Source organism: Hippocampus bargibanti, linkage group LG13 (assembly GCF_051943395.1).
Source record: "Hippocampus bargibanti isolate YZ-2025 linkage group LG13, ASM5194339v1, whole genome shotgun sequence".
NCBI lineage: Eukaryota > Metazoa > Chordata > Actinopteri > Syngnathiformes > Syngnathidae > Hippocampus > Hippocampus bargibanti.
This window is the reverse complement of record NC_142746.1, coordinates 15,716,483-15,735,913: the sequence shown is the minus strand read 5'-3', so window position 1 is coordinate 15,735,913 and position 19,431 is coordinate 15,716,483. Positions and strand designations below refer to the sequence as shown.

General features: G+C 38.6%; 1 protein-coding gene across 3 annotated transcripts; it reads right to left on the bottom strand.

Annotated features, from left to right (window-relative positions):
* Positions 1–1,038: 1,038 nt before the first annotated feature.
* tasp1 (taspase, threonine aspartase, 1) lies at positions 1,039–19,376 on the bottom strand. Of its 3 annotated transcripts, none has more exons than XM_089012503.1 (14): positions 19,321–19,376; positions 18,150–18,350; positions 17,620–17,687; positions 17,113–17,181; positions 16,408–16,528; positions 16,159–16,243; positions 15,991–16,070; positions 15,746–15,852; positions 14,401–14,520; positions 13,807–13,885; positions 10,986–11,096; positions 10,028–10,135; positions 9,477–9,550; positions 1,041–3,502 (listed from the first exon to the last, which is right to left on the bottom strand). In XM_089012503.1, exons 2-14 carry the CDS (start codon positions 18,316–18,318, stop codon positions 3,410–3,412), a joined length of 1,284 nt encoding a protein of 427 aa, XP_088868629.1. In that variant the 5' UTR covers positions 18,319–18,350; positions 19,321–19,376; the 3' UTR covers positions 1,041–3,409. The 3 variants fall into 3 exon arrangements, with proteins under 3 accessions (XP_088868630.1, XP_088868629.1, XP_088868628.1); XM_089012502.1 differs by having other exon boundaries at positions 19,217–19,352; XM_089012504.1 differs by lacking the exon at positions 19,321–19,376 and having other exon boundaries at positions 1,039–3,502; positions 18,150–18,308.
* Between the last annotated feature and the right edge of the window lie 55 nt (positions 19,377–19,431).

Here is a 19,431-nt window from a genome sequence, read left to right as displayed (position 1 = left end):
GATGGTTGCCATCCTTGAGGTGGGAGATTTTGGCCAGGGGTGAAGCTGCATGAGCACGGAAGGCGAGTGGCAGTAATTCATTCTGACAGTGGCGTTTGGCGTGTGAGGACAGCAGCCTGGCTTGCTGCCTTTGATCTTTATTTGCTCCACCGTCTGTTTTGCATTTAAGAGCCTTGCTTAGGCACCAGGCATTGGATACACCTTGAATGGCTCAGGACTCTGTCCACTTTTTAAAGATCCAGGATCCCTTTTCAAAGCAAAAGGGGATTCCGGGTAAAGCAGGTTCATGCTCGAAGGGCAAGGTTTCCAAGATGAATTTGCTTGAGGGTATCCCGGCAACGCAGATTAGCTCTGATGAAAAGTGGGCTCTCTGTAATAGCCCATAATCAAGCTAATGGTGACTGGTGAGCGTCTGGGTGAGGGGCAAGGTAACAACCGTCTCTTTTTAGATGCGCATGCAGGATCAAACCAGGGTCAGAAGGATGGAGAGGAAACACAAACACATTTGTGACACTTCTTGTGACCTGTCAGCTACATTTTGCATGTCGGTGGTCTCACAGGAGTGCCATTTCTTACACTTTCAAACCAAACTGCCAGTGGTCAAACTCAATGTTAATGTAAAAGTGGTAGAATTTGAGGAAAAAAGAACCATCCCTGCTGCCAAAATCACACTTAATAGATTTTTCAAGATGACTAATTAATCTTCTTTGGTGCCTTTAAAAATTCTCCAATACTATACGTCAATATTGCAACACGAAAGCCATGTGAGCTGTATTATTGTGGAATTTTTAAGGACATGGATAATGAAAGTTTTAGGCGTATTACAAAACATTGTTTTGTATATTAGCATACAATGTTTTCATAACAATTTGAGCGAATTGTGATTAGACGACCGTATTTAATGGTGTATAAGGCGCACGGGAGTATAAGGCGCACCCCCAAATGAATAGTGTATTTTCAAACTTTTTCCATATATAAGGTGCACTAGACTATAAGGCGCACCTTCAATCAATGAAAAATGTTTTCCAAATATAATATATACATATTTTCCAAATATAAGGCACACCACATTATAAGACGCTACATTAAAGACTGGGGTATCACACTACTTCTACAGGGGGAAATGGAGTCGATGGCTGCTGACAGTAGTTGTGGCTCACTTCACATATAAGCCGCACCTGCATATAAGACGCATGGTCATATTTTGAAGAAAATCAATTGATTTTAAGCCTTTTGGGTGCGCCTTACACACAGGAAAAAAACGGAAATATTTGGATCATTCACTGCCATTCACAAATTTATTTGGGAATTGAAAATAAGATGTAGCGCGCCATTCCCCAATTTGTTCGGGTTTTGTTTTTACATGCTTTGGTGCCAATAAAGCACTGGCCATGACCTCTGGCAATGTTTTTTTCTTTTCCACAAAGGGACAGCATTTCTCTTTTTTCCATGTTATCGCCTTGTTCCAGCTTCAGCTGTTGTTAAAGCGCGATATAAACCAACATGTATGTATTCCCTTGTATTTTGGACAGCCGCCCTCATTTCAAGCTCATATAACTCCAGACCCGTATAAGGTAGGAATTAACGCTTTCGTTCTGATGAAAGAAGAGAGTTCAAAGTTTCTTATGCTGTACTGAATGATTATGTAGTCCAAAAACTCAATATTCTGTGGGTCCTGGAATTCAAGTGACAATGAAAAAAAACCCTGGCAGTGGAGTGGACACATTTTTACGTCTGGCACTGAATGAGTTAATGTGACATTCGCGTGGATACATTTTAACATTGTCGGTCGAATTTGTATGGGAATGCTTTCGGTAACATCCTATATGGTCATGTGGTTACAATGATTTATTTGTTTAATCTATATGCATAATTCAGCCCTTTTATATCGTGCCCACTAATGTTTAGACTGATGCACCACACAACCTTGAAGATGCAATGCTGTACTAAAAATGCAGTTGCTACGTTGTGTTTATTCACAACATTTACTTGTAATAAAACATTTTTTTTATTGTAATAGAACGACCGAATGGCTTTCTCAAGTATTGCTGAGTACTCAAATGTTAAGTACTTGTCGGTTATCTAACGCAAGTTCACTCTGTTATCAGAAAACTGACAATTCTTTGAAAATGGAAAATAACAGGAGGAAAAAAGTTACAGGTTTGACATTTGACCCCATCAAACGATTGCATCTTCAATCTCATCCTTTGAAGTCTTAAATGTTTTACTTTGACAACCTGCAATACATCATTCGTAGGTGTCGGCTATTAAGTTTAAAACTTAAACATGAAATAAAGAATTAAAGGTTATAAGTCCAAAAAGGCTTAAACGTCCAAAATAATGTCTGCTCAACATACTTGAGGCATGAGGTTCAGCACATGCTGGCGACTGTCGTTCTCCTTTCCAACTAACATGCAATTTATTCCGAGACTATACATTTCTGACAGAAATAAAACAGTTTCACAGGGCAAACAAAATCCGTTCTCCAAATAGCTGTGTGTGGCAGAATTGAAACAGTCCAATTCCAAGAAAACATCTGTTGTCCTGAAGTTTCTCAAGCTAGACACAGTGACATGGTAATATAAAAGTTTATTCAATTTTCAAGCACCATAGAAAGCTGCGCACATATTAGGATGTTCTATATTTTGTACAGTTTTACACCATTTCTTCTCGAGACTTGAATAATAACTAATGAAGACTCCTCACAAAAACATGATTTTACATTTGCAAATAAAACTTGCATACATTGGATCATGAATTAACCCTTCTCTCGTCATGGTTGGTGTGGCTGTAGTTCTTAATTCCACCCGAGTACTACAGTATCTGCATAGTTTTGGAAGTGCATTTATGCAGTTCTGCCCTCTTTGTGATGTGCATGCAGTCATTTGTGAATAAACAATGTTGTTTCTAAAGGATCTGAATAACCAAGCATTTTATTTTTATTTTTACTATCCGACATGGTTTGATGATGTGTGAGACTACATAGATGTTTAATGCGTTCTTCAATTATTATATCATATTTTACTTTCAGATGTGATTCCACTATTCACGATTAACAGTTGTCTTTAGTCGCAGGAATTTTGCAATGTGCATAATTCCGTCTATCATGCTTGAAAATCATTTATTAACTAAATTAGATTTTGAAATCCCTCAAAAATAGTTCCACTGGTGAAGCAATACAAAATAACACGCACCCTGTTTACCTCAAAATCATAGCTTATCTACAGTAAAAAAGGAAAATAAAAATCAAATGCGGCACATGGAGGCAAAACAGTGCATCATCAAGTATAAGTCTTGCAAGCGCACAAATGACGTGATCCACCCAAGCTTATTGTTTCCTGCATACGCTTCAGAATGCACTGTGGGTATAATATTGCTTCAGAAGCCAAACAACAAAGAAGAAAGGGACTCAATCGGTCGAATTCACCAGGCGACAAACACCTCCCTCAATGGCCAAGGACTGACCGGGAACTGTCCCAGGTGGTAATCTGGATATGTGTGTCTGAAAGGAGCATAGAAGATAACAACATGAGACGCAATGTGACAAGAAACTGACATGCACAGGTTCATAATTTAAAGGACAACCGACGTCTCCGGACAAGTTGTGTCCATAATTTGTAAAATGGCTTCAAATTACTTCTACTGAGCGTATTTGATAGAGAGTCCAACGCACATAGCTACATTTTACGTTTTAAGACTCGCGCTGAATATTCCGGAAGTCTTGTTTTTGAGTTGGTGACGAGTCCTCACCCTACGTCACTGAAGGAACGCCCCTGACCGAAAAAAGGACACATTGTAGCAGTCCTTCCATCACGTCAATGCATTTTGCTGTACTTGTTTGGTCTGAAAATGTTGTGTTGCACCAAAAAGAGGCAGAAGAGGGCGACAAAGCGCCATGTAAGGAATTTATCAGCCTGTGGAAACGGGCTGATTAATTCCTCACACGGAGCTTGGTCGCCATTTTCTGCCTCTTTTTTGGTAATACATTTCCCCCCAATGTTGCCTCAAAATGGCACGGAATAAATTCTTTAATCGATCGCAAACATGTATGCTTTCCTCTTCAGAACTATTTGAATCATATTCATAACTGGATGTGTAACAAGAAAGCATATTCTCCGAATCTGAAGCCATTGTTTTGATTCTCGAGCAATGCAAGACGTCTTGGCGTGACGTCACGAACTGGGGGCGGGACTTTCTGAAAATGCCCAATTCGCAGCTCAATTTTTTGCAGATTTTGGACACTTTAAGTCATTTTTATTGATGTTTTGCATTTGACTAAAAATATCATACTGCGTGTTTTGGTTATTTTAGATGCTATAAAATGTGTTTTCTGATGTCAGTTAGAAAACAAAAAAGTGATGTCGGTTGTCCTTTAAGAGTTAATGAAGATACTACTGACGTTAGAAGTTTTTATGATGAAAACGACCACACGTCCTGACTACATCAATATCAAGCCTAAAAAATGTGTTTAAAATCTGTATTTTTCACCAGTACTTATTTATATGCTCATCATATGCAAATTAGATAAAAGTGAATCAGATCCAGCAAACTAGGGGTTTTCGACATAATAATAGTTGAGCGACAGCTGGTCCACTGCAAATGGTCAAAAGGGCATATAGTATTTACATCAAAGAACGAAATGACAACCTAAAGAATGAAATATTTGCAGGTCAGTTTGTTGGTCTAATGTTACCACTGTGAACAATTAAGGCAGCAGATAATCAGACTTTCAGAATGTGCAGTATTTGATGTCTTGCAGTCTCCGAGTCAGTCTCCAAACAGCTGCTGCGCATCAGTCCAGACTCAAATCACCTTTGGTATGATGAACACAGTGTGACATTTGCCTATGTTTTTGATCTGGAACCTGAGGTCCTATTTCGTCTCCATTTGTCTTTTTGGACTGCTAAATGACACTTGGTAGGTTTGTCATCCTAAAGTAAACTTGATAGGTTTGTCATCCTAAAGTAAAATAACATCAGATACAAGAAGAGAATGAATGGGCCACTGATTTCACATCTCCAGTGGCAGGACTGTCAATCTCTACAATATTCTTTAAGTCAAGTCTGAGACTTTGGCCGTTGGCATATTGGGGGCAACCGTCAGACACCGGAACATCACCCGGATAAGGGTATACACATGGACGCGCATGGAACGCACACATACAAGCAAGCACACATGCGCGCGCACACGCACACAGACACACACACGGCAACACTGTTGGGGGTTATTATGCTCCCAATACAAACGTCTGTATTCATCTTATTCCCTTCATCTTTTGTGGATGGGTTTTGAGAGCAGCCATTTTAAATCTGTTTCAAGTGAAGGTTCAAAGCTGAGTCATAATCAACTTAAGGTGCTTTCATGACAAAAGGGATCCTTTGAAGTCTTCACAATTCGAACTAAATTGAATAGAAAGCAAAGCCAACTGCATAATTTACAACAATTTACGGGATAGAGGCAATGCATGATAAACATTAGCAACGCGCCAGAAAACTGTCAATCACTTTTTTGAAACTTTCACATTGTGATGGCAATGACTATTGAAGGAACGGTTGGACAAAAATAAGTGAGCAAGCACAATGCAATGTGAATTCCAAACCATATAAGGAGGGTTCCTTATGCGGTTTCGGGAGGATGGGTGTTTATTTCTAGTCTGTCAATAACCACACTGTAGCCAAGCCTGGTGTAAACACAGAAGGTAATGGATGCTTATGTCCATAACAAGTTCAATCCCAATCTATTTGGTCATGTGGTCTTGTACGGATTGTGTTATTGTCCATCAAAATCCACATCAACCGCCACAATTCTCAAAACTTTGCATCATCGCCAATGGAAGACATGTTTAAGCGTCCGTGATGATGAACCGTAACTTGAAGAATTGAACTATAAACATGATAGCAATACAGTGTAAACAGAAAATGGGGATTTGCAACAGCGCACATACTGTCAAGTTGTGACCCAGCAAAGCGACCGCATGACAAGACACAAGCTGGGTCAAAATATTGCATGAAAGACATAGTTGTTGTGAATTTGTGAGCAACAGAACACTTGATGAATGCCTCTCGAGGCAAGACAAGCCACATGCTAAGTCCAGAGAGTATGCCAAAAGTCACTTTTAGCAGGCTGACTATGTCACGGTTTTGTTGTGGCTTTCACATTCTTTGAATCATGTGCTATTTATTACCAGGCCTAAACGGATAACAAAAACAAAATGTCCAATCATGAAAGACAGTTGTCATTAAAAGAGATATAATTTAAAAAATAGACAATATCAAAAGGACTTGCTGTCCGATGATCTCTGGCGTTCGTTTTGCAAAAGCTTTGTAGTGATAATGATGTCCAGGAAGAGGGAACGGGGCCTTGGGGGTGGGGGCATATTTTACATTTCTCTTTCATCTACGCAATCATGTAAAGCCGGGGGTAAGAGTTAGTGAAGGGGGGGGGGGGGGGTGTTGTGGCCTGTCCCTGCAGCTCATATGTGAGACTCAATCCAGTGTATAGATAGATGGGGACATTTTACGCAAATTTTAAAAGGAGCTCACTGTGAAATACGTGCAAATTCAACTGCACTAGATCATCACCAAAATTGAAATTCTACTAATATGCTATACTAATATAATTCTACTAATATGTCACATAATGAATGGAATCCTTTGTCACATCATTTTTCATGAAAAGCACCACCTTGCATAAAAAGTAATAAAACAACGTGTATCTTCCAGTGTATAAGGCGCAACCCCAAGGAATGGTGTATTTTCCAAATTTTCCATACATAAGGCACACTGGAGATTAAGGCGCATCTTCAATGAATGAAAAAAAGTTATATAAAAATATAATATAAAAATATAAAAGTTTCCAAATATAAGGCACACCACATTATAATGCGCTAGAGTGAAGGCTGGAGTTACGCACTATGACTTCTACAGGGGGAAATGGCGTCGGTGGCTGCTGACAGTCGTTATGAGACCTGCTGTGGCTCAATATGAGTTCATATGTAAGGTGCACCTGCATGTAAGGAGCAGGGTCATCTTTTGACGAAAATCAAGGCTTTTGGGTGTGTCTCATACACCGGAAAATACGGTAATCCACCGGACTGAGGTGGGGTAGCCTGACATGAATGAGGACAGCATAGGGTGAGTGTTTTTCAGGGATGGGAAAGGGAACAAGGTTTAACCATGCTGGTGTAAAGTACACAAGGTGAAGGTCCCCTTTGGGTATCTGATGGGCAGCAACAATCCCCACTGACAAACCCCCCAAAATACCCTGAATGTATTATAATGTGCATCATGTGTATTCGGGGAGAACTGTACGGTACCATGGGTAGTGTTTACAGATCTCCAATTTTCTCATGACACATTAAAAAACATATGGCAGTAGTTAGTGGACATCACTGATAAAAAAAAAAAAAAAGCTTTTCATCGATGCCCTTTTCTGCGACCTAAACAGACAGGAGAGGAACTAGAAGCCTTTCACTTTGGCATACATTCAGTGGAGAAGAGGTTGACAGTGTTTTGTGGCCCAGCGGAGAAGGAAAGGCTCAAGTTTTGTTTTGAACCCACAATGTTGGCATGAAGTACCGGATGGCCAGCTGCTTTGGCATGCAGATGGTAAAAGAAACAGATGCACATGGAAGCGTTATAACCTCACTCCTTCAAAATGCTGCTTTACCAGTCTCTGAAGTACCCTTGCAGTGCTTACTATAAAAGGTATTGATGGGGTTGTTGAGTAACATTGCTGTAGTAGAAAAAACTGCGGTATCTCATTAAAAGACACAATTATCTGGCCGCAAAGGCAACCTTTGCTTACATACAATTCTCCATCTAATCAGCAATGCGAAATTATACTTTCTTCAACTCAAAAGACAAACACAATATTTTTGAGTGTATTTAATTCCTGAAAGAAGGGGTCGGTGTGAAGTCAAGTCACGAGTGGTGGAACAGTGCTCAGCAGGTCATAGCATCAACACTTTGAAATTTGAGCATGTCTTGAACAACAGTGGCCTCTCCTCATTCAGAGTGGGAGATTAATCGGCCAAACAAATCAATGTGATCAGTACTCAAACTCTCTTGTCCATAAACTGCAGGACATTTCACAATATGGCCTGTCTTTCTTACAAAAAAAACACAGAAATGGTCACGTTATAATAAAGAAAATAAACAATGCAGCCAGCAATAAAGGCACCAACATGACTTGAAATATTGGTTCTCACCCGACTGCATGTGCGTGTCCATGCACTGACTAGGCACTGACAAGGTCAGTGAACCTTCCAGTGTCCACATCATTAATTTGTACACCCCCAGAATCCAAACAAGAAACTTGACCTTCAAGTTACAGTATATACAAAGTCTTGTCTTACTCTGAGCGCAAGAGGCTGCTGGCTTTTGTAGTCATATGTTTCCAGACATTACACTTCAATCCCGACCACCCGCTGCCATTGGACATACTGTATATGCTTTTGGCAAGTCCTCCACAGTCATCTCTGAGAAGGTTTATCCAAATTATGGATTTTACTAGCAACCATTGTAAGTCATCTCAACAATTCAAAAGAAAACTATTGCGATCTGTCATTTTTATGCTGCTCTCTTTCAATGTTGCCCCACAGGCTCGTGTGTTTCTTTGTGCTATGATAAAGAAGCTTGGACAGCACATCTGGAAACTGGGAACAATAAGATGCCAAATTTATGCCTCTGCAAGGTCTTGCCGATCTTTGAGGTTCACTGTGTGTTTTGTTTCCACCGTAACTGCATGTTTTCATATGACAAGGTGAATTCTGATCACTATAAAATAATTACAAAAAAATACATATAATGTACATATACGTGAATTACTTGATACAATGCTAACTTTCTAGTTGATTGATTACCAACCACTGTGTTGCTGCACTTTAGTGTGCTGTGAGAGCTTATCAGGTGTGCCGCAGAAAACAATCTCCTATTATTTAACTGGTCAGATAATTTTTGTGTATTATCAGAATCTATCTTTGCTCACCTATGTATGATGTCACTGGAATTGGGTGGAATCCACACCTGCAAAATCATCGCTTTCCAGTGAACACCCCCCCCCCCCAAAAAAAAAAAAAAAAAAAAAAACGAATGTTTGTTCAACTCTTAAATATTGCATTGTTAAAGAAAGCTTTTTCAACAATTAAAATCGATTAAAAAAAAAACATCCACACGTGCGACAGTACAGATGAAAAAAAACACTCATCTGATTCTGACATAGGAGGTTTCGGCCTATTGTCATAGATATTGATTATTTGCTGTAGTGACAATAAGAGCTATTAGAGTAAATTACACTCGTTGACAGAACTGACGTGTTTATGAGACAAATTTGTTTGGTGATATTTATAAACAATATATATTGCTCTTGTCCAGATAAAGTCAATGACAAACTGAAAGGGGGTAAGTAATTTCAACAGACTTTGTTGAAATTGAATTGACACAATTAGCATGTTAAGGCAGTATAATAGCACTCACCTTTGCTTTACTATCTTGGGCAGACATGTAGCCGACACACATGCTCTCTGTGGTATGGCTCCAAAGAAACTCCACTGTGCAAACATATTGGAATGAATGAAAAAAGACACAATATAACCTATTTTTAATCACAAAATAGTACAGCGGTGCTTGAATTACAACATATAATGCTAGTGAATTCAAACAATACTAAACCAAATCAGTTTATAGTTGGCCAATAAAAAAATCTCCAGGTAGAGAAAGCAGATCCAATCAGCCAAACTAAGACACATTCAGCAGGCCTGTTTGTCTGAAGATTAACATTTGATGCCGTAGTGGGAGGTCTGCGTGAGATCTGAGATGAAGTGTGTGAAACCGGAGCCTGATTGTGCAAGTTAAAACAGACCACCCGCTAGGAAAGCCAGAATGAAGACACCCCCTCCCTGACCACACCCCACTAACCCAACCCAAACATCTCTTCAATCTAATACGCCAATAATAGATTCGACATATCGAAGGCCATCTTTGTATGAATCCAAGTCTGATCAGCAATGAAATATCCCATATCTCACCTAGAGAACCCTGAACATTTGTAGATGGCTGAGGTTCCACACATCTGCAGCACCGCAAGACGATTACTCCACCCAAAACTCGATCTTCGCTGGCCAGAAATGGTGAACCTTAATGTACAAAGCAAGATACAAAGAATAACAGACACAACATATATCTGATAATCATTGGGTGTAAATTAAAATGTGTCAAACACTAGCCTACATGTTGAAAGAAACACACACACACACACACACACACACACACACACACACACACAAAAAACGTAATTGTATGTACATTCCGCAACCTAAAAGGCGGATTTTTGTTCAACAAATAGCGGCAAAGTATTAAGTACACCCCCTTGATACTTACCATTGTTTAGCCATCCATTGTCCTAAAGTGTTGGATGTGTACATTATTTTAGTTGGATGTGTACATTATTTTAGATTGCTTTAGAAAATGTATATGGCAAACCCTTTTTAGTGGAGAGCCGTCACAAAGAGAAACTATGTGACAGATTCGGAATAAGGAATCATTACCGGCACCTACACTACAACAGGATTTACTGCAAATTGTCTATAAGAGGATATTTTAATTAACTTTCATCATACAGGTGGTCCAAATGTTTCAACACTATTGATTAATGACAGTTTAAGTGGACGTACGGTCACTGTCTTAATACACCACAGCAAACTATAACATGGACGACTTTTGAGAATAAAACAAGTTAAAGATTCACATGAAAACGGCGGCCATCAAATTGAAACTGTGAAAAGTAGGGACGAAAGGAAAAAAAAAAATGAATCCCAAGACTTTTCTTTTGAAACTGATTTTCCCAATGGGGACTACCCAGCAGCATCTGTTTGTTACATTTGCCTGTTAATACTGATAATGATTGTTTTTCCATTAACGTATTCTTGGTATATGCATATATCATCACTGAGAAAGTTGAATGAAAGCTACATATGTGCAACTCACTGATAAACTTGTTTTGCATAGCTTCCAGCAAAGCCTGATGGGCATCTTCTGAGTGCATGGCAGTGGAGCATTCCCGTGCAAGCATAGTGCGAATCAGATGCTCCCCACAGCCTGAAGGAGACACAAATACACGACTAAATACATTTAACCAATTCACCTGCATTATTTCAGCAAACGTTCAAGACATTTGCAAGGGTTATTTCGCGAACTGCGTTCTGACATCTCAGTGGATCACTTACTTTTCTTCTCAAGATAATTCGGATGTCTCTATTAATAAATACCATTTTGTTTAAGTTATGTGCTAATGTAGGACATACATAAATATATGTAGGGTAACAAAAAATAAATATGGTGAATATTAGGACTGCACCGCTGGCTAACAGGAAGGGGTTAAAATAAAACAGATGTTGGTGAACACGAGTGACCACCTGCCAAATGTAACACGAACAACTTATCCATAAAGTCTGACTCTTTGTATATTTTCCTATTCTTGTATTCCAAGAAAACAAATCTGTGGGATACATAAAACCTGTGTATAAAACAGAGTGTGAACATGTTATTCTTGCCAAAAGCTCTGAATTATTTTAGAGCTGTTTGCTCTTGTTACATGTGGTTAGGGGTATCACGTCCAAGGAGTGAAACAGAAACAAAGTGCAAACACTTGAAGCGAAGCGAAAAGCACAGGGCCATAAGTGCATGAATTATGATCTCAAACTTGGAAGGCAAAGTATCACCAAACTGAAATAATATGCTATTTATAGTTTGAAACCCAAAGGAAAAAGAGCACATTTGTGTCTTGTTGCTGCAAAGAAAAGAGGAAAAGAGAAATGACCATTTTAAAAAGACAAAGCGCATTGTGACAATGTGTTAAAAACTTCATTGTGGGTATTGCAGCATTTTTGTAAACGCAAACAAAATATAATATCACGTTTCAGCACTCTGCGTAACATTTCTGCAACTGTGGAGAACATATGACTGGTCCCGTGCAAAATTGTTTTCTTTTCTAATGAGAGCAGAATGTCAGATTGGCTAGGTGCTTTGGCTTTAGTACTATGTGTACGGTAGAGTGATTCAAAAGTGATCATCATGGCAACAAATTAACGAGATGAATTAAGAACCATCCGCATACAATGCAAAAAAAAAATCCATAGATCGCATGTGACAGCCAGCGGCAACAAGAGTGAGCAGTGACAAACTCTTTTTCTAAGGGCCACAACAAAGTACGAGTAACATATTACAAATCAAAACATAATAGAGGAGAATGTGGTGAGGGACCAAGTGAATGACAAAGGATCAAAACGTCCCCTATGTCAGCATGAAAACTATTGTTTTTCTTTGTTCTTTTTGATGGGGCTGGCTTTCAGCGCGGGGAAATGAAAAACAGGTGACGGACTGGAACACACATTCTGCTCGCTATCCCCTTAAAATACCCATAAAAAAATTGTAACTAACATTAGAAACCGAGCAACGTTATAGGGTAAGGGAGGATGTGGTGAAAACACAGTAGTGTTACCTCTGATGTTATGCAGCGGAAGCCTGGACAGTAACCAACATTAGCGTATTAAAAGTGGCTTTCAATATTGGCCCAATTTCCATACTTTGGAACGATTCAAGTGACATAATTCCCCAGATACCAATATTAGCTTGATACAGTTTTTTTATTTTTTTGCACTGAAAAATTATGACACTGTAATAGTAAATAAATAGAAACTATTATTATTATTATTATTATTATTATTATTATTATTATTATGTATTTGTGTATTTTTATTTGTGTTTTTATTTAATTGTTTATTTGTATTTATTTGTTTTCACTTGTTATTTTTATTTGTTTTTATTCATTCGTTTGTATTTATTTATTTTTAACAAAGGATGAAGACGTTTAAATAATGGATGGTTTACCTCTGTACCAAGGTAACCGTACTGCCCTCATTGTTGTGAAGGTAATTTCCAAAAAACGTTCAAGTCATTCCATTGCTGGACCTTATTTCAACCAATTAAACAGCTGAGGTCAGTAAAGTCCTTTTTTTGTATTTTATTTTTGTTTAAACTAAGAATGTGGTATTGAGCAAGGGGGCCTCGTCTGTTTTATTGTAGAAGGGCCTTTGTCACATGACATTTGGCATTTGACTCAGCATGATTCAGACTTGATCTTAGTTTTATTCCCTGGTGCTTTCTACTATCTTTGAGACTGCTTTATTTCCTGTATATGATATTTGTCCATGTTAAGTGCTTTGTTACAGCTCCTGCTGTTGTTAAAGTGCTATATAAATCAAAATATGTATTATTATTATCATCATCATCATCATCATATTAATTAGTTCAATTGTCTGACTGTCTGCTTTGAAACCAGTGAAAGTCACTTTTATGGAATCAAATCAATGGCATTCGTTTCAGTGAGAGAAACTATGTTAATCTTTAATGTACAAGGTAACTCGAAAACAACCTGAATTGTGCTGCACTCCAATGGCTATACACAATTTTTCATCCATAGCAGGTGACCTGTGTTGAATGTCACTGTAAATTCAAAGTGCCTTGATAGGCACCTGGCCTGCAGATGACTAACAGCGAGCGGAGAAAGATGACTTCATCATCTGAGGAAGTGACTGATGAAAATCACTCAACAGCAATGGTTGAAGGTCATCGGAAATAATTATCAAGCCTTTTAAAGTTTGACTCACTGAAGCTAAACAACAGGCTCAAATACAATATCTGGTTCTGATTGATATCGTCACTTAAACAAAATGTGAGGCTCGTCATAAACATTAAACATCATAGGAGACTTATGCACAATGTTGAAGGCAGTAGAAAGAGGTTATACCTGAGGTACTGACTGCTGTAGAGTATGGGTTCATGTTACATGCATTTTCAGCCCAGCAGCCACATCCATAATGAGCGGCCTGAGAAAAGAAGATAATATAATGGCTTGAAAAGCAAAAATCATGGTTGATATGTGGCATTTTGGGTCAAGTCAATGCTTCATCCCTGCAACCTTTCATAGTAAGTCTGGGTTTTTATGGATTCTTTTTCACACTTTTTTTGATCTGTGTCTGAAAAGTTGTGTCATCAAGGCATTGGTGTTTTTCAATCACTTTGCTCAAAGAACAATCAAGTTCATGGACATTCAGGAGGGAAAGTGCTCATAGCAACAGAAAAACAATGTGGATGACTTATTTTTGGTAACTTCATCTTGTTTTTCCCCACTTAGTCAAGACATGATTTTTTTTTCATGATATTTCAAGATCAAATGATACCATAACAATCCCCACAAGCAACCTAAATGTGCAGCAAATGACTTCATTTTCAGCAGCTATTCACAATAAAATGAAAATAGCTATTTTTGGTCTACTCAACCATTATTATAAAAAAAAAAACCATCTCACAGCATTTACATAACAGGCACTAACTCAATTACCTGGCCAACCCTGCCCGGATGTTTCATGGCAAGACCTCCACTCGAAACCGCTGCAGCTACATTGCCTTGCATGTCAACGACAACGGCCCCAACAGTATCAAGGCACTCGGAGCAATTTTCCTACACCACAGGAAAAGATTATCAGTCAAGAATTGTTTGAAATGAGTAAAATCCATTAACTTGACGGTTGATCCAGCTGGAACAATTGTCATGGTCCGGGCAAATGGTATTGACATGTTGAGTTTGTTACTGTGATGCTTAAAAGGAACTTCAGTACAAGTAGTCCATAAGTATGTAAATATAATGTATCCAAACAAGCGTCCAGAGAGAGACTGGTGTTTTACGAACTACACAAGTATTTCAATGGAAATAGATTTCATAGTGTATTTGACGAGCACTGTATGAATCACTCTTTCATGCTCTTCAAATTTCATTCATTAAGATGTCAGATCTCCCTGATTGCAGTTTGCCCCTGGCATGATTGGCTACACTCTTCACTAGGCTGCAAATCAAGCCATTACAACAGCGTGTGATGCATTAATAATCTTGAACAGTAAGCGAAAAATTCCATTTTGGAAACTGACAGCTTGGCCAGACCATTTGAAGAGGAAGTTAAAAAAAGGCGAGTTGTATAAGGAATATATGCAATTATAAATTTCACCCATCCATTTTCTTAAAGGTTTAACCTCTTCATGGTCATGGGTGAGCGAGACACTTCAAGCAAGAGGCAGTGTCTACCCTGTAATCGCAAGGCACACTAACACAAACAACCTTCACATTTTGAAAGTGTCTGGTGAATTAAACATGTTTTTGAAATGTGCGAGGAACTCAGAGTACCCAGGTGAAAATCCATGCAATCATAAGGAAACATACAAACTCCTCACATGAAGTTCAAAATGTGCATTTGCTGTTATTGAACTAAAAAGACAACTATTTTTCTTTGAAAGTAGTACCTTTTAGCAGTATGTGGACATGGAAGTTCCCATGGTATAGTCTATGTTTACATAATTAATTAAATTAACTAATTACATAATTAAGTAGCTCTCCGGCTCTCTTCTGTATGTGGTTAATACCACTTGTGGGTTGGAAGCAAACTTACTTTTAGTTCGGCTGTTTTTTAGCTTAACTTATCAAATCAGTCTTTAGTTGTAATGTTCAGTGCAATGAAAGTTGGCACTATTCACTGTCAACACTAGCATAACTTTTTTTTGGAGAAGTTTGTACATTGTCTGCTAACGGCAGTCTGCATGGAGCAACTTGAGATCTTATATGGGAGAATACACCTCACTTATTGCATCATTCAAGTTCTTCTCTTCCCGAATATGAATAATGTCATTCTACTCACATTTCTACTTGATTGTCGTCTTCTCTTTTTTTGATTATGTCCTGGGTCCATTTTCTCCGCCAACTCCATCTTTCTTTTGTTCCTCTTATATGCGGATAAACTGAATTCTGTGTGTGATTTAAAATTAAGTAAATACATGCATTGATTTGTCTGCAACCATATATCCAAATTAATCTGTGTTGAATCTCTAGTAAATTTCCTATTTTGCAAGAACCCATCTTGAGAAGCAGTGGAAAAATACTCACTAGTGGCCATTTTCTCTGAAGGGCAGGGTGGGACACCATGGCTAATTGCCCAGTCGTGTGCACCCCGTCCCACTAAAAAGCTGGCAAATAATTCATTGATACTGACCAAAAGTACAAATGCAATGTCGTCAAAATGTTGACAGAGTAATTGGGGATTATGATATTCACCAGGGGGGTATTCTGCCGGCTGAAAGTTTCCCTTTCTGTGCTTCACTCAGCAGTCGATGCGCAACTAAGACAGGGTTTTTAATTTCTGGAAAGACAGTATGTAAATTGAGTCAATGATTGAGTATGCAAACTCAGGTTGACAAATCCACTTGTTCATACTTTTATGACTCATATGACAATATTGAATTCAGTCTGCGCAGAGGGAGTAATATGTGAGCATTCAATATATTCTGTTGAGAAGGTACCTACCACTAATAGCACCTACAGCTCCATAATGTAGTGATTTCCCATCCATGATACTGGCATCACACTCTATTTCCCCAGACAAATTTAAGTTGGAGCCCATACCTGCATTTGTAAAAGGGGAGTCCTGAGAACATAAAGAATATGTAGATTGTATTTGACCATGATTCATTGACAATGCTTTCACGATGTAATCTCAAGGATCAATAGCCATTTTGGCTTGTTTCATTGCTCATAGTTTATGTATGATTTTCTTCACTGTGAATTATTTAAATAATTCGATTTCATCACGACTTTCCTTGGGAATATTTTTGGGGGGGAAATATATTTTATCATTCATTGACTAACACGCAGAACGTATGGGCATGGCTGATGTATTTGCAGACTTTCATAACAAATTAAAAAAATATATTTACGATAAAGAATTTCGGGAAGGGCACCTTATTACAGTGATAATAAAATTAAATTCTCTTTTTTCCAACCCTTACATGAGCAATTTATATCATGCAACAGGATATAGGCACATGCATGGGAAAATTTAAGAAACAAATGCCTATTTTAGAAATAACGTGGAAGTTTAAATTAGCAGGGAGTTTTTTTTTAATTCAATGCTCATTTATTTGTAAATGAAAACAGTTATGGCATTAAAAACATGCCACCCATCTAACAATTTTCAGAGCAATGTAAAACACTGAATTATTAAAAAGCAACCTCAAGCTCAACCAGTGCGGCAGCCACGGCTTCAACTGCAAGTGCCCCTGCTTTGAGCTGATCCACAGCCTAAAATGATAAAGACAGTGTCAGTAACATTGTTCTAGCATACCTCCCTTTTTAAAACATGAGAAGATGCATATTTTGTGATGATGGGGGTATGTGTTTGTTTTAAGCTTGTGGGGGTTTAATTTATTATTATTTGAAAAGTAATGTTCACTACAAGTGAGAGGGGGACCTCTTCAGGAGGCAAAACAAGTTTGGGAACAAATGTGATTAAATGAATTAATAAACATTCTTTATTCAAAAGATTCGTTCACTTTGGATAGGTGACCATTTTCTATGCGGGAAATGATGAAAAAAAGGATACATGTTATTGGCTGGCAACCAGTTCAGCATGTACCTAGCCTACTGGCCAAAGACAGCTGGGGTAGGCTCCAGCGTGCCAACTACCCACGTGAAAATCAGGGGATTCGAAAATGTATGGATGGAGAGGAATACACTTACTTGCTGGCAAGCTCTTTTGCATACATGCTTGTACTCTTTCGCCTTGGATTCTGAATGGTAACCTGCACCTAAAAAAACAAGCGCCATTATACATAAAAATAGTTGACTAATTAAAAAAAACGTCTCTAGCAGAGGTGCACATTATAGGGTCAACCGGTAGATTGCAGACTGGTCTCAATTTGATCGCTATGGGGTGCATGCACCCCACTGCTCACCAGACAATCAGAATCTGAATTATAAAGCTTTTAATAGTCCCACATGGGGAAATTTGCAATCACAATCATGGTGAACATACTAACAAACATCAATTAAAGCTTAGAATCACACTTGCAGAAATATAATGTGTGTTTTTGGAATGTGGGGTGAAGCCATTGTACCGAAATAAACCTCATTCAAGCACAGGGAGTACATGCTAACTCACAACTAAGATTCAAACTTAGCATCCTCCGAACTGTGAGACAGATGTGCAAACCTCTACATAAAATTTCAATTTCTTTTTCCAAAAAGTGAAAGAACTCCACACAACGTACCTGCATGCACTAACACAAATCCACCGACACCTGGTTTGGAATTGTTGGTTGATTCCTGTTTGTTGGGCCTTGAGCTATCCTTGTACAATGTGTATTGTTGCTCTTCAGCAGAATTTTGTAGACTTTCCATAACCCTGCATAATTTGAGAAGCCTATCATGGCCCATCATCCGTGTGTGAGGGGAACATTCTGAAGGTACGCCTGTTGAGGCAAAAGGCAATCCAAATGTTACATTATGTCAGCTGCAAAATGTTAGTTGTGTTGATATGTGCATGGCCCAATTCCAGTTGGGAGGTTGTGCAAGTGTAAATAAAAAGAGAATACAATGATTTACAAATCCCTTTCAACCAATTTTCAATTATATACACTAGAAAGAAAAGATACTTTTTGCACAAACTGATGAAGTATTGTATATTTTATTTATTATATATTCACTCATTACGAATTTGATACCAGCAACATGTTCCGAAAAAGCAGGCCAACAAAACACTGGCGGTTTGGGGAAAGCTTTAAATGAAACAACTGGATTGGAATATTTCACAGGTGCTCAGGTTGAATGCAAACTGGCAAACTGTATGATTGTGTCTGAAACTTTGCCAAAAGTCTCAGTTATTCACAAGAGCAAAGAAAGTTGGGTTATGGTTCATTACTATGTGAACATTAGCTGGAGCGAATAGTTTAACAACAATATTTCCCAATGTACAGTTGAAAAGATTTAGGGATTTCATTATCTAGGGTCCATGACACCAACAGAAGAGACCTTGACCTTCCGTGCATCAGTGGAACACATTCCATTAAAAAACTGGCATTAAAGAGAGAGGACAGGGGGCGAGAGAGTGAAAGACAGAGACAGACAGAGAAAGAGAGAGAGGTGTCGTTTGACAGCAACGACTTGGTCGACTTTCAAAGTTGAAGTAGAACGACTGATCGCTTCGTCTTAAGAACAATTCCACCCGATAATACAATGGCGCATTACAGTCATCATAACTTGCAAAGAAAGCTTATACTGTAGTTGCAACAGCGAGCTAACTGTTCGCCAAAATGCAAATAGAACAACATTAACTTACAACTTATACTAGTCCCCGCCAGCAAGACAACGCTTGTATGGCATGTCCTCAACACGTATAAACGGCAATTAAACTACTTAAACTGGCAACTCGGACATAATTACCTATCGCTGGTCATGATCGCGGTTAGCTGAAGCGTCATCAAGTACTTCCGGGTTCACCCACGCGTTGCTAAGGAAGCGGTGCATGCAAGGTACTGGATCACGTGACTGCAA